This window comes from Lampetra planeri, chromosome 55 (assembly GCF_965212315.1).
Source record: "Lampetra planeri chromosome 55, kcLamPlan1.2.h2, whole genome shotgun sequence".
NCBI lineage: Eukaryota > Metazoa > Chordata > Hyperoartia > Petromyzontiformes > Petromyzontidae > Lampetra > Lampetra planeri.
The window spans coordinates 3,472,636-3,487,545 of NC_136161.1; the positions used below are offsets into that span (position 1 = coordinate 3,472,636).

At 50.0% G+C, this 14,910-nt stretch overlaps 1 protein-coding gene across 1 annotated transcript in view; it reads right to left on the bottom strand.

Moving 5' to 3' along the window:
• Nucleotides 1–14,910, bottom strand: part of LOC144735464 (uncharacterized) — a 30,495-nt gene that overhangs the window by 7,085 nt on the left and 8,500 nt on the right. Inside the window, exon 5 of the mRNA XM_078617865.1 lies at nucleotides 12,986–14,406. Within this exon, the coding sequence (XP_078473991.1) occupies nucleotides 12,986–14,406 (1,421 nt within the window). The remainder of the gene's footprint in view (nucleotides 1–12,985; nucleotides 14,407–14,910) is intronic.

A 14,910-nucleotide genomic window follows, 5' to 3' on the forward strand; every position in this document is an offset into this window, starting at 1 on the left:
GGTACTACTACACATGAACAAGGTTTATAACAGGTAAATGCTATAAGGTAGAGCGCTTTATGCATATAGAATACTCTCGATGATTCCAATTTTACACGCTTTCTTTGAACTCACTGTCTTGTCGTATCCTCAAATCTTGTAACTCAATTTTAACCCACTTCCCAATGTGCTATCGACTGCAAACTTGGTATACTTATGTCAAACTGATGACAACACTATATTCTATCATAAAAAATAAAAAATATCTGTTTTTAAACAAAAAATTTTATGGGTCTAATTGTCCACGCTCAACTGACGTTGGCTGTAATTGGGCACGGCCCCTTACGTTATGGCAAGCTTTGGGGCCACTTCCTGGAGTCGTGAAGTTCTGCCATTACTAGCACGGTACATTTCATTAAAGCGTGTTTAAAAAACTATATGATTGTAAATATTACTTATTAAATGGAGGCCACGGACTGCGCCACGGAGCTTCTAGCGGTAAACAAGGCGCCGTATTTACCGGGTAATACTTCACGCTACCTTTACCCTGTACCCTTTACCTTACCCCTTGGCATGTCGATACCTTTACCCTTTTACCCGGTAAAAAGGATAGATTACCTTGCCGAAGTCTAGCTCCATCTGGGCCTGCCGCTCACCAATGCAAAGCCCCCGAACTGATTTGGGAGCAGACGGTCACTGACACCTTATTCTTTGTTTCTTTCGGTTAAGTCACGTCTAAAGATAAAATAATAAATTAAAATAAAATAATAGCGACGTTTCGATTACAACACAAGCAATCGTCATCAGGCATAAAAGAAATAGCAACAAAAATCTAACTAGAAAACTATAGACAGTTAGATTTTTGTTGCTATTTCTTTTATGCCTGATGACGATTGCTTGTGTTGTAATCGAAACGTCGCTATTATTTTATTTTATTATTTTATCTTTAGACGTGACTTAACCGAAAGAAACAAAGAATAATTGCTGCAGTCACGAAAGCTCCAAAATTAAGATTGGTCACTGACACCACCAATATCTGGAAGAACAACCCAGAGCCCAGGCATACTGATCGATATCATAGGCCTTGACCAGGTCAACACAGCAGAGGTGTGAGGTCCTGTTGGAATCCCCTACACCTCTGCTGTAGCAGACGGACAGAGAATGGAGCGTTGGACCACGGGAAACGTTCCTGGGGGTCAGAGATCGGATCACCGTTCTTTCCCTTAAGGATGATGATGGGTGAGGTGTTGCAAGTTACGTATTGTGATGGAATTAAATAGATTCACTCATTCACCCGCTCACTCACTCACCACTAACTCACTCTACCACTCAGTCACTCACCACTCACTCACCACCCACTCACCACTCACTCACTCACAACTAACTCACTCTACCACTCAGTCACTCACCACTCACTCACCACCCACTCACTCACAACTAACTCACTCTACCACTCAGTCACTCACCACTCACTCACCACCCACTCACCACCCACTCACTCACCACTAACTCACTCTACCACTCAGTCACTCACCACTCACTCACCACCCACTCACCACTCACTCACTCACAACTAACTCACTCTACCACTCACTCACTCCCTCAACACTCACTCAGTCACTCTACCACCCACTCACCACCCACTCACTCACCACTAACTCACTCTACCACTCAGTCACTTACTCACTCACCACCCACTCACTCACCACTCACTCACTCTACCACTCACTCACCACCCACTCAGTCACTCACCACTCAGTCACTCACCACTCACTCACTCACTCACCACTCACTCACCCACCCACTCACTCACCCACCCACTCACTCACTCACCCACTCACTCACTCACCACTAACTCACTCTACCACTCACCACCCACTCACTCACTCCCTCAACACTCACTCAGTCACTCACCACTCAGTCACTCACCACTCACTCACTCACTCACCACTCACTCACCCACCCACTCACCACTAACTCACTCACCACTAACTCACTCACTCACTCACCACTAACTCACTCTACCACTCACTCACTTACTCACTCACCACTCACTCACCACTCACCACCCACTCACTACTCACTCACTCACCACTAACTCACTCTACCACTCAGTCACTTACTCACTCACTCACCCACACACTCACTCACTCACCCACTCACCACCCACTCACTACTCACTCACTCACAACTAACTCACTCTACCACTCACTCACTCCCTCAACACTCACTCAGTCACTCTACCACCCACTCACCACCCACTCACTCACCACTAACTCACTCTACCACTCAGTCACTCACCACCCACTCACCACCCACTCACCACTCACTCACCCACTCACCACTCACTCACTCACCACCCACTCACCACTCACTCACCCACCCACTCACCACTCCACTACTCACCACCCACTCACTACTCACTCACTCACCACCCACTCACCACCCACTCACCACTCACTCACCACTCACCCACTCACCACCCACTCACCACTCACTCACCACTCAGTCACTTACTCACTCACCACCCACTCACTCACCACCCACTACTCACTCACTCACCACTCACTCACCACTCACTCACTCACCACCCACTCACCACTCACCACCCACCCACTCACCACCCACTCACCACTCACTCACCACCCACTCACCACCCACTCACCACCCACTCACCACTCACCCACTCACCACCCACTCACCACTCACTCACCACTCACTCACCAGTCACTTACTCACTCACCACCCACTCACTCACCACCCACTCACCACTCACCACTCACCACCCACCCACTCACCACTCACTCACCACCCACTCACCACCCACTCACCACTCACTCACCACTCACTCACCCACTCACTCACCCACCCACTCACCACTCCACTACTCACTCACTCACCCACTCACTCACTCACCACCCACTCACCACCCACTCACCACCCACTCACCACTCACTCACCCACTCACCACCCACTCACTCACCCACCCACTCACCACTCCACTACTCACTCACTCACTCACCCACTCACTCACTCACTCACCACTCACCACCCACCCACTCACCACCCACTCACCACCCACTCACCACCCACTCACCACCCACTCACCACTCACTCACCACTCACCCACTCACTCACCCACCCACTCACCACTCCACTACTCACTCACTCACTCACCACCCACTCACCACCCACTCACCCACCACCCACCACCCACTCACCACCCACTCACTCACCCACCCACTCACTCACTCACCCACCCACTCACCACCCACTCACTCACCCACTCACCACCCACTCACCACTCACTCACCACTCACTCACTACTCACCACTCACTCACCACTCCACTACTCACTCACTCACCACTCACTCACTCACCACTCACTCACCCACCACTCACCCGGCTCTGTCACAGGCGCCTCCACCTCAAGATGGAGGGATCGAAACGCGCCGAGCGACAAGATGCAGGCCAAGACGTCTCAAGTCTACACCGTGATGATGGGGCCAAGACGTCTTGATGCAGGACAAGACGTCTCAAGTCTACACCGTGATGATGGGGGTCAAGACGTCTTGATGGGGGCCAAGACGTCTCAAGTCTACACCGTGATGATGGGGGTCAAGACGTCTTGATGGGGGCCAAGACGTCTCAAGTCTACACCGTGATGCATGCCAAGACGTCTTTATGGGGGCCAAGACGTCTTGAGTCTACACCGTGATGCGGGTCAAGACGTCTTGATGGGGGTCAAGACGTCTCAAGTCTACACCGTGATGCAGGCCAAGACGTCTTGATGCAGGCCAAGACGTCTTGAGTCTACACCGTGATGCGGGTCAAGACATCTTGATGGGGGTCAAGACGTCTTGATGGGGGTCAAGACGTCTTGAGTCTACACCGTGATGGGGGTCAAGACCTCTTGATGGGGGTCAAGACGTCTTGATGGGGGTCAAGACGTCTTGATGGGGGTCAAGACGTCTTGATGGGGGTCAAGACCTCTTGATGGGGGTCAAGACGTCTTGATGGGGGTCAAGACATCTTGATGGGGGTCAAGACGTCTTGATGGGGGTCAAGACGTCTTGAGTCTACACCGTGATGGGGGTCAAGACCTCTTGATGGGGGTCAAGACGTCTTGATGGGGGTCAAGACACCGTGATGGGGGTCAAGACGTCTTGATGCAGGCCAAGACGTCTTGAGTCTACACCGTGATGGGGGGTCAAGAGGTCTTGAGTCTACACCGTGATGCATGCCAAGACGTCTTGATGGAGGCCAAGACGTCTCGATGCATGCCAAGACGTCTTGAGTCTACACCGTGATGCATGCCAAGACGTCTTGATGCATGCCAAGACATCTCGATGCAGGCCAAGACGTCTTGAGTCTACACCGTGATGCATGTCAAGACGTCTTGAGTCTACACCGTGATGCATGCCAAGACGTCTTGATGCATGCCAAGACATCTCGATGCAGGCCAAGACGTCTTGAGTCTACACCGTGATGCTGGTCAAGCTGCACCGTCAGTCGGGTGACACCATGGCCGACTGAACTCACCACAGTCCACGATCATCTCCTTCGAACCCTCCACCACCCGACGAGATGGACGCGCGTACAAACGCACGCCCAGGCGGGTTCATGAAGACGACGTCTAACTTGGTTCTTTCGGTGAAGTCATCACGTAGAAGGAAAATAATAAAATAATTATAATAAAATATAATATAATAATAAAAAATGAAACATTTCTGAACATTAAATAATAAAACTTAATAAAATAATAAAAATAAAACATTATAAAGTAATTAAAATAAAACATAATAAATTTTCGATTTAAAGCTTTCGTGACTGCAGGGATTCATCTTCTTGGTTCTTTCGGTAAAGTCACGTAGAAGGGAAATAATAAAATAATAAAAATAAAACATAATATAATAATAAATAATGAAACATTTCTGAACATTAAATAATAAAACATTATAAAATAATAAAAATAAAACATTATAAAGTAATTAAAATAAAACATAATAAATTTTCGATTTAAAGCTTTCGTGACTGCAGGGATTCGTCTTCTTGCTTCTTTCGGTAAAGTCACGTAGAAGGGAAATAATAAAATAAAAATAAAACATAATAAAATTTCGATTTAAAGCTTTCGTGACTGCAGGGATTCATCTTATTGGTTCTTTCGGCAAAGTCGCGTAGAAGGGAAATAATAAAATAATAAAAATAAAACATAAAATTTCGATTTAAAGCTTTCGTGACTCCAGGGATTCATCTTCTTGGTTCTTTCGCTAAAGTCACGTAGAAGGGAAATAATAAAATACAATTCTCACGACGTTTCGCAAAAACGATACGCAAATTATTTTGTCAAGGCGCTCTCCCCCCCTCCAACCCAGCAGCTTAAATAGTCGCTCCAAGCCTGGTGGTGTTTCATTCAGACTGTCTTCTCGACAGACCTGTTCTTCCCCTGAGGACGGCTGCTTGCGTTGTGGCCGAAACGTCGTGAGAATTGTATTTTATTTTTATTATTTTATTATTTCCCTTCTACGTGACGACTTTACCGAAAGAACCAAGAAGATGACATCAATTGGTTCCAGACACAAGAAATGTCTCACTGTAAAGCATTTCTACACGAAGTTTACAGTAATTACATGCATTAAAGCATACAAAAAAACCAAGACACAGAAAATAAATAAATAAATGGAATAAATGAACATTGAACTTCACTTTACCTGTAGTAAGGAGAGTTGTTGGCTTGAGTGGAAGGTGGTGGTGGTGGTGAGGAGGTGGTGGTGCTGGTTTTATAGTCTGTAAGGGGAAGTCCCCTTTGTCTGGGCAAGCGTCATGCACGCTGTCCATACAGCAGTAGTATAGTGTAGTGTGTCGTGTCCAGTAGTAGTGTAGTGTATAGTGTAGTGTATAGTGTAGTGTATAGTGTAGTGTATAGTGTCGTGTATAGCGTAGTGTATAGTGTAGTGTATAGTGTCGTGTACAGTAGTAGTATAGTGTAGTGTGTAGTGTAGTGTATAGTGTCGTGTACAGTAGTAGTATAGTGTAGTGTGTAGTGTAGTGTATAGTGTCGTGTACAGTAGTAGTATAGTGTAGTGTATAGTGTCGTGTATAGCGTAGTGTAATAGTGTAGTGTATAGTAGTAGTTAGTGTAGTATATAGTGTAGTGTATAGGAGTGTAGTGTATAGTAGTATAGTGTAGTGTATAGTGCAGTGTATAGCGTAGTGCATCAACATCACCCCAATCCATGGCTGCGCAGAGAGCCTGTAGGGGCCCACTCCGCATTTCGTTGTTTCCACTTTCCTCTGGGTCTTGTCATTCCAATCCGCCCAAGCGGTGGCCACGTCTCTCTGGCACCAATCTCTTGTGATGTCGTCGTCAAGACATTCCCCGTGAGCTCTTTCTCTCTTTCCAATCCCTTCCAAACTTTCCCCGAACAATAACAACAACAACAACTTTCGATTTAAAGCTTCTTTCGTGACTGCAGGGATTCATCTTCTTGGTTCTTTCGGTAAAGTCACGTAGAAGGGAAGTAAGAGTCTGTCGCCTCGACGGACCTGGTTTTCACCTGAAGACGGCTGCTTGCGTTGTGGCCGAAACGTCGTGAGAATTATTTTATTGTGTTTTATTTTTATTATTTTATTACTTCCCGTCTACGTGACTTTACCGAAAGAACCAAGAAGAAGAACAACAACAACAACACTCCATTGGTACCTCGTTTGCCAGTGTGCCACGAATGGCATCCATCGCTCTTTCCCAGTACGTTTGGTGATTGTTGTTGGGAACCGTTCTTCTACTTCCCGTCCAAACTTTCCTTGCCGACTTTGACCCTTCACCAACACCCTGTAAAATCTCGGCCTTTTCCCATTCTCTGCATGATTTTAATGTTGCCCGCGTTAGATCTTGCTTCGTCGAATCGAATGCTTTCTGGAAATGTATGAAACTAGTTGTAAACCATTCTAGATTTGAAGCTTTCGTGACTGCAAAGATTCATATTCCTGGGTTTTTTCGGTAAAGTCACGTAGGTAAAAAATAAAAATTAAAATCACGACGTTTCGGAGGCAACACAAGCCTCCGTCTTCAGGTGGAACCGTCACAGCACGCTCGCTGTATCAAGTAAATAAATACGGGGTCGGATCTCTTGGAATTTCTCATTTACTTGATACAGTTGTAAACCAACCTATTATCTTTGCTTTCTCTGCTTTAAGCCTTAACATCAATATTTTCTGTACTGTGTCCCTACCTTTCCTAAACTGTGTTGCTAGCTTTCCTAAACCCTGCCTGTTCATCCACCAAACGATCCTCAGTCTGCGCTTTTAATCAATGTAATAGTACTCTCATCAGTACCTTGCACACACGTAGCTCATTAGTGCCATCGTTGTCATCTATTTTTAAATCCTTTATATTAAGTTCGCTTGCTTGCTTGCGCGCTTACGACCGTGCAAATCTTTCGGTCGTTTTTTAACCCACTTCCCGTGATCCAATCGAGCTGACATTTTGCACACAGACTCGTTGTGCGTGACAATTAATTTTCGTGAAAAATGTTTTGCAAAATGTAACACTTTTTAGGGGAATTTTTTTTATATTTAATTACCAATTGCTTAATGGTGGCAGGCAATCATCTGACCCATAGGTGGCAGTCATCTCAAGCCAGAGGACGAGAGGACTCTAGCCGCCACGCATATAAAAGATTTACAGTGAAAAACTTTGCTTTTACGGGTTAATTTTTTTAGAATCTATGAGACCTCCTTTGTTGGGTATCGTCACGAGTGTGGATTTTGTCCACCCCTCGGATATTTCCCCTTCTATCCCCGTGCTTAGCGGGCTTCAACTCGCGGATTTCTTTACCAGAACTTCCTTCCCTCTAGCTTTAACCAATTGCTCCGCTTACACGGTCCTCTGCGGGCAAAGAGGCGGTGTCAAGAGGCGATTTGTTTATACCGGTAGGAACGAAGTGAACCAGTCTACAATAGATTATATCGTCCGTCCGTCCGATGTCCGATTAGGTGTAGCAACATGGCCCCCTACTGCAAACACTTGGCAGGACCCTACAAAAACCTTTAGACTCAGTGAGGCTTCCCTGGCTAAACAAGTGTAACATTCCCTTATAATTCCCTGAGATAGTTTTTAATTAAAACATTTAAATTAAAAATTAACTCACAGCGGCCTAAAGCCTACAGCTAGGCCTAAAGCCTAGAACTAGGCCTCAAACTCTCCCTTCGTATCGTACCCCCGCGTGTGTTAAAGGGAGTTAATGTTTAACAATGTTACATTCCCTGATGTTTTTTTTAAATAGAAACATTTACATTTAAAGCTTTTACATTAATAATTAAAACATTTAAATTAAAATTAACTCACAGCGGCCTAAAGCCTACAGCTAGGCCTAAAGCCTAGAACTAGGCCTCAAACTCTCCCTTCGTATCGTATTTGTTCGTTCCTACCAGCCCACCCCGCAGGGACCTGTTTGGCACCGGTCCTACCGCCAGCCCCCAGCAGAGACGGGCGGCATTACGCGGACCGCAATACGAGCGACACGTTACAAGACAGGAGGGCTGGGAGGAGGCATTGGGACCCCCCCCAGCAAGAGGAACCTTCATCGTGCTGTGGATGTCTGGGGAAGAGATCAAGGGAGGGAGAGGGGGGCAATTGCGGGAGAAAGTGGATTCATATTCCATTACTTACATATATTTTATTGTTAACACTCGTGTTGTTGTTGTTGTTGTGACCGGCTCGATTGGTTTAGGGCCAGGAAAGCCTCACGGAGAGTCTCAAGAGAGCTTGGCAAGAGGTGTTTGCAGTAGGGGGTAGTGTGGGTGGTGGTGATAGTGCTGCTGCTGCTGCTACTGTGGTGTTGAGTGATTTGCAGGGCGATTGTTTTGAGCATTTGGGGGATTCTAGATTTGAAGCTTTCGTGACTGCAAGGATTCATATTCTTAGGTTTTTTCGGTTAAGTCGCGTAGGTAAAAAATTAAATTTAATCAAAGTAAAATAAAAATAAAATAAAAATCACGACGTTTCGGAGGCAACACAAGCCTCCGTCTTCAGTTGGAACGGTCACAGCACGATAGCTGCATCAAGTGAGAGAAATTACAGGAAAACCGTGTCTCTATAATTTCTCTCACTTGATACAGCTATCGTGCTGTGACGGTTCCACCTGAAGACGGAGGCTTGTGTTGCCTCCGAAACGTCGTGATTTTTATTTTATTTTACTTTTATTAATTTAAATGTTTTACCTACGCGACTTTACCGAAAAAACCTAAGAACATTTTGGGGGGATGTTCTTGGTGAACATCGGTTACACTGTGTGGTTTATTAGCGATGCGGAGGGATGGATGCCACTGGGGGAGCTCCTAGGCAAAGCGACACCCCAACCAACATCTCCAATGTGCCACGCAGTTCTATTCGGGGCGTCGTGTTGCCAAGATGTCAACTCCCTCGCCTGGTATACAGGTCGTGGGTTCGATCCCAACTCTGCACATTTGGAGTCTGCGTCTCCCTCTCTCTCTTTGTCTCCCCAGTGGCGATGTTTACTACCCACCGCACCAGGTACTCATTAGAGGCTGAGTCGACTTAGGGGAGGAGCCCCAGGACCGGTTCAGATAATAAAACTGGTCAAAAAAGAATTTCTGGCCTGGACTTTTGCGACTCTCTGGGTTGTATCGCATTTTATTTCTAAGTTCGCTATGTTTGTCAGCTCGTTCATTCGTAGCTGATGATGGTTGCTTGTGTTGCAATCGAAACGTCGTATTCTAAAATAACACTGGTGAGCATTTTTTTTTTCTGGCCTGGACTTTTGCAGCTGTTTTAGACTAATTTCAGGGTGCCGATTGCAAATCTGATCACAGATTTGCTCTATCACATCTCATTTTTATGCTCTCGGCATACCTCATTTTCATTGATTTTACCTGAAATTAACTCTGTCACTTATGATTGCAAGTTGTTGCGAGTCGGTGACTGCTTTAGTGTTAAAATATGGCGCTGTATTTTTAGGAGAGTGCGTTTATAATATCATTTTATGTAGATATCCACATTTACTTAATATCTTTCTTCTGCAGTTTTTATTGAAAATGCAATATTTGATATCTCAAAAACCTGATGTGATGGACAAAAACTGATGCCAGATTTGGAATCGGCACCCCAAAATTACCTGGAAACCGTTGGAATACCTTATGCCAGAAAAAGTGTGTTGACCAGTGTTATCTGAACCGGACCAGTGTAATCTGAACCGGACCAGTGTTATCTGAACCGGTCCTGATCCTGATCACTGGTCACCATACGCACAGCTAGGTATATGTACAAAGACAAAGATCCCCCGTATAGCCTTAACAGACTGTAGGGGCAAGTGCTGTTAGCGAGCACCTATGAAGGCCGGAACGGTACACGAGGGGGTGGGTGGCCAGCACCACGCCCGACCGCCTTTGTCTCCCTAGCGGCGATGTTTACACACCGCAACAGGTACTCATTTGAGGCTGAGTCGACCTAGGGGAGGCCCAGGACCGGTTCAGATAAAATCGTCACTGGTGTTTGCCGTGAGCGGGAATCGAACCCGGGTCGCCAAGTTCGTAGTGCAGCGCGCTAACCACTACACCCACCGCTCCCCGTATATGTACATACACACACACGCACACGTCTACAGAGCATCGCTACTAATTGCTTAAAGCTGCACTATGAGCAAAGTCATTTAGAGAGTTCTACGCCACCCAAAGGAAATCCCCAACAGCAGAAGACAACAATCCATTGTCGCATCGTCAACAACGACACGGAACCTTCGAGAGCGGAGAGAAGAGGGCCATCGTTTCAAATCCTTCCGACTTTTTGTGACGCCGTGTGACGATGGAGGGGGGGCGGGCGGGCGGTCAAAAAATCGTCCAAAATCGCGTGACGTCATTTATGGACGGCCCCTTATCTCGTCCAATTCGCGCCATGAGCACAACACGTGGCGTTTATAGGAGAACTCACCCCCCACTCACTCCGCGGTGAGCGATTGGGGGGGCAGTGGTGGAGAGTGGAGCGGAGGAGTTCACACACCTGGACAGCGCGCTCACGACTTGGGCGCCACGGTGGCTAGGAGATGTTGACTACCTCGCCTGGTGTGCAGGAGGTCGTGGGTTCTATCCCGACCCTGACGCCTGCTGTGTATTTGGAGTTTGTGTTTCTCTCATCACGGTGGCTGGGAGATGTTGACTACCTCGCCTGGTGTGCAGGAGGTCGTGGGTTCGATCCAGACCCTGACGCCTGCTGTGTATTTGGAGTTTGTGTTTCTCTCTCATCATCATCATCACGGTGGCTAGGAGATGTTGACTACCTCGCCTGGTGTGCAGGAGGTCGTGGGTTCGATCCAGACCCTGACGCCTGCTGTGTATTTGGAGTTTGTGTTTCTCTCTCATCATCATCATCACGGTGGCTAGGAGATGTTCACTACCTCGCCTGGTACGCAGGAAGTCGTGGGTTCAATCCAGACCCTGACGACGCCTGCTGCTGTAGATTTGGAGTTTGTGTTTCTCTCTCATCATCACGGTGGCTAGATGTTGACTACCTCGCCTGGTACGCAGGAGGTCGTGGGTTCGATCTCGATCCTGACGACGCCTGCTGCTGTGTATTTGGAGTTTGTCTCTCTCTCTCATCATCATCATCACGGTGGCTAGGAGATGTTGACTACCTCGCCTGGTGTACAGGAGGTCGTGGGTTCCATCCCGACCCCGACGCCTGTTATATATTTGAAGTTCAACGTCTCTCTCTCTCGCGTTTGTCATCGCCAGGTCGCTTCTGAAAGAGCCACGTAGCTCAGTGGACCTTACCTGGTAGAATAAAACAGTTCATAGTTTACATGCGTATGCAATGGGTCCTTTTCCTGGCTTCCAACACTCCCGCGGACCTCAATCTCCGGTATCGTGACGTGGAAGTGGATATAACAGAACTACCTCCAAGGTTCCTTCTATCTTCAAGTGACCGCTCTGGTCCACACAGCATGGCCAACAGTCGCAGTGGTTTTCACAATCTTAATTTTGGAGCTTTCGTGACTGCAGGAATTACTCTGTGGTTCTTTCGGTAAAGTCACGTATGAAGATAAAATAATAAATCAAATACTAGCATACTACGACGTTTCGATTGCGACACAAGCAATCGTCATCGGGTATAAATGAAATAGCAACAAAAATCTAAACAGAAATACTATAGACAGACATATAGGCAGACAGATATCACCAAGATACACAGAGAGAGAGCAACACGTAGGCACACAAGGCCTCGCCACAGAGACGTTCTCTCTCTGTGTGCCTATGTGTTGCTCTCTCTGTGTATCTTGGTGATATCTGCCTGCTTATATGTCTGTCTATAGTTTTCTGGTTAGATTTTTGTTGCTATTTCATTTATACCCGATGACGATTGCTTGTGTTGCAATCGAAACGTCGTAGTATGCTATTATTTAATTTACTATTTTATCTTTATACGTCACTTTACCCAAAGAACCAAAGAGGTTTTCACATTAACTACCTCAGAGATCGATTGTTCTTCAAGTGGCACTCTGGTCCACTCACAGCAGATGGCAACGCTCTGATATATGAGAGTAATGTTCATAGTTGCGTGGAGATAAAGCCGATATTCTAATTCTATGCGAGTCAAGGGTTCTCTATGTGAGTCTATGGGTCTGTGTGTGAGCCTACGGCTCTCTCTGTCCGAGTAGTCTATGGGTCTCTGTGTGAGTCTATGGGTCTCTGTGTGAGTAGTCTGTGGGTCTCTGTGCCAGTCTATGGGTCTCTGTGCGAGTCTACGGGTCTCTGTGCCAGTCTATGGGTCTCTGTGCGAGTAGTCTGTGGGTCTCTGTGTGATGAGTCTATGGGTCTCTGTGCAAGTAGTCTACGGGTCTCAGTGCCAGTCTCTGGGTCTCTGTCCGAGTGGTCTATGGGTCTCTGTGACCTTACGAGACTCCCCCCACCACCACCCCCCCCCACCACCACCACCACCACCCCCCCCCCCCCCCACCACCCCCACCACCCCCCCCACCACCACTGTGCCTCAGCAGCGGGCGGCGTGCACCTTGCCGTGCCGCCGCAGCTTGGAGCTGTGCGAGAAGCCCTTGCCGCACTCCCGGCACACGTACGGCCGCTCGCCGGTGTGGGTGCGCGCGTGCACCCGCAGGTGCGAGCTCTGCGAGAACGCCTTGCCGCACTCGGCGCACGCGTATGCCCGCTCGCCCGTGTGCGTGCGGAAGTGACGCTCGAGCCCGGACTGCATCGCGAAGCGCTTCCCGCACTCCTTGCACGCGTGCGGCCGCTCCCCCGTGTGCGTCCTGCGGTGGGCCTCCAGGTTGTAGCGGTGCGCGAAGCCGCGGCCGCACTCGCCGCACGAGTGAGGCGGGGACGGGGCGTGCGCCGCCGCGTGCTTCTCCAGCAGCGAGGGGTGGGCGAAGCCCTTGCCGCAGACGGGGCACGCGTGGGGCCTCTCCCCGGCGTGCACGTACGAGTGCTGCTTGAGGTAGTAGCGGTGCGCGAAGGCCTTCCCGCAGTCGGGGCAGGCGTGCGGACGCTCGCCCGCGTGGATGGCGGCGTGCCGCTCCAGGTTGGAGCGCTGCGTGAAGCGCTTGCCGCACTCGTCGCAGGCGTGCGGACGCTCGCCCGTGTGCGTGGCGGCGTGCAGCTTGAGGTAGGAGCGGTGCAGGAAGCGCTTGCCGCACACGGGGCAGGCGTGCGGACGCTCGCCCGTGTGGATGCGGGCGTGCGCCTCCAGGTTGGAGCGCCGCGTGAACTTCTTGCCGCACTCGCCGCACGAGTGCCGCGTGTCCCCCGTGTGCGTGATGGAGTGCGCGCGCAGGTAGGAGGGGTGCGAGAAGCGCTTGCCGCACTCGGCGCACGCGTGCGCCTTCTCGGCCGCGTGCGTCAGCGCGTGCTGCTTGAGGTTGGAGCGCTGCGAGAAGCCGCGGCCGCACTGGCCGCAGACGTGCGGACGCTCGCCCGTGTGCGTGGCGGCGTGGGTCCTCAGCTTGGAGGGGCACGAGAAGGCCTTCCCGCACTCGGCGCACGCGTGCCGCCACCCGCCCGAGTGCGTGGCGGCGTGCGCCTTCAGCCGGTAGGGGTCGGCGAAGCCCTTGCCGCACTCGGCGCACGCGAACGGACGCTCGCCGCTGTGGATGCGCGAGTGCCGCACCAGGTTCGAGTTGCTCGAGAAGGCGCGGCCGCATTCGGCGCATTCGTGGGACGCCCGGCGCTCCGCCTTGGCACCGGCACCGGCGCGACGCGGCGTCGGTGCCGGCGTCGGCGGCGTCGTCTCCGGAGGGTCTCCGAGCGGCTCGCCGCAGCGCACGCAGCCCCCCGGCGTGCGACTGCCCGAGTCGTCGCCGTTGTCGTCTGTGCCGCCTCGTGGCTCCGCGTCAAAGTATCCGCCGGGGTCATCGGCGCACGCGGCGCACAGGCGTCCACCGTCGCGCTCGTCCGTCGCTTCGCCTGCGACGACGCAGACATCCGCGCGAGAGTTCAAACCCCCCCAGGCGCCGCCCGCCCACCCCACGCAGACGCACGGAGACTCGTCAACGACGACAGCCGCCCTCCGCCACCTAGTGGTGGTGACGTCACCACCACTAGGTGACGTCACCACCACTAGGTGACGTCACCACCACTAGGTGACGTCACCACCACTAGGTGGTGACGGCACCACCACTAGGTGGCGTCGACGTCACCACCACTAGGTGACGTCACCACCACTAGGTGACGTCACCACCACTAGGTGACGTCACCACCACTAGGTGGTGGTGACGGCACCACCACTAGGTGGCGGTGACGTCACCACCACTAGGTGGCGGTGACGTCACCACCACTAGGTGGCGGTGACGTCACCACCACTAGGTGGCAGTGACGGCACCACCACTAGGTGGCGGTGACGTCACCACCACCAGGTGGCGGTGACATCACCACCACTAGGTGGCGGTACTGCTAATCCTGCATAATGCA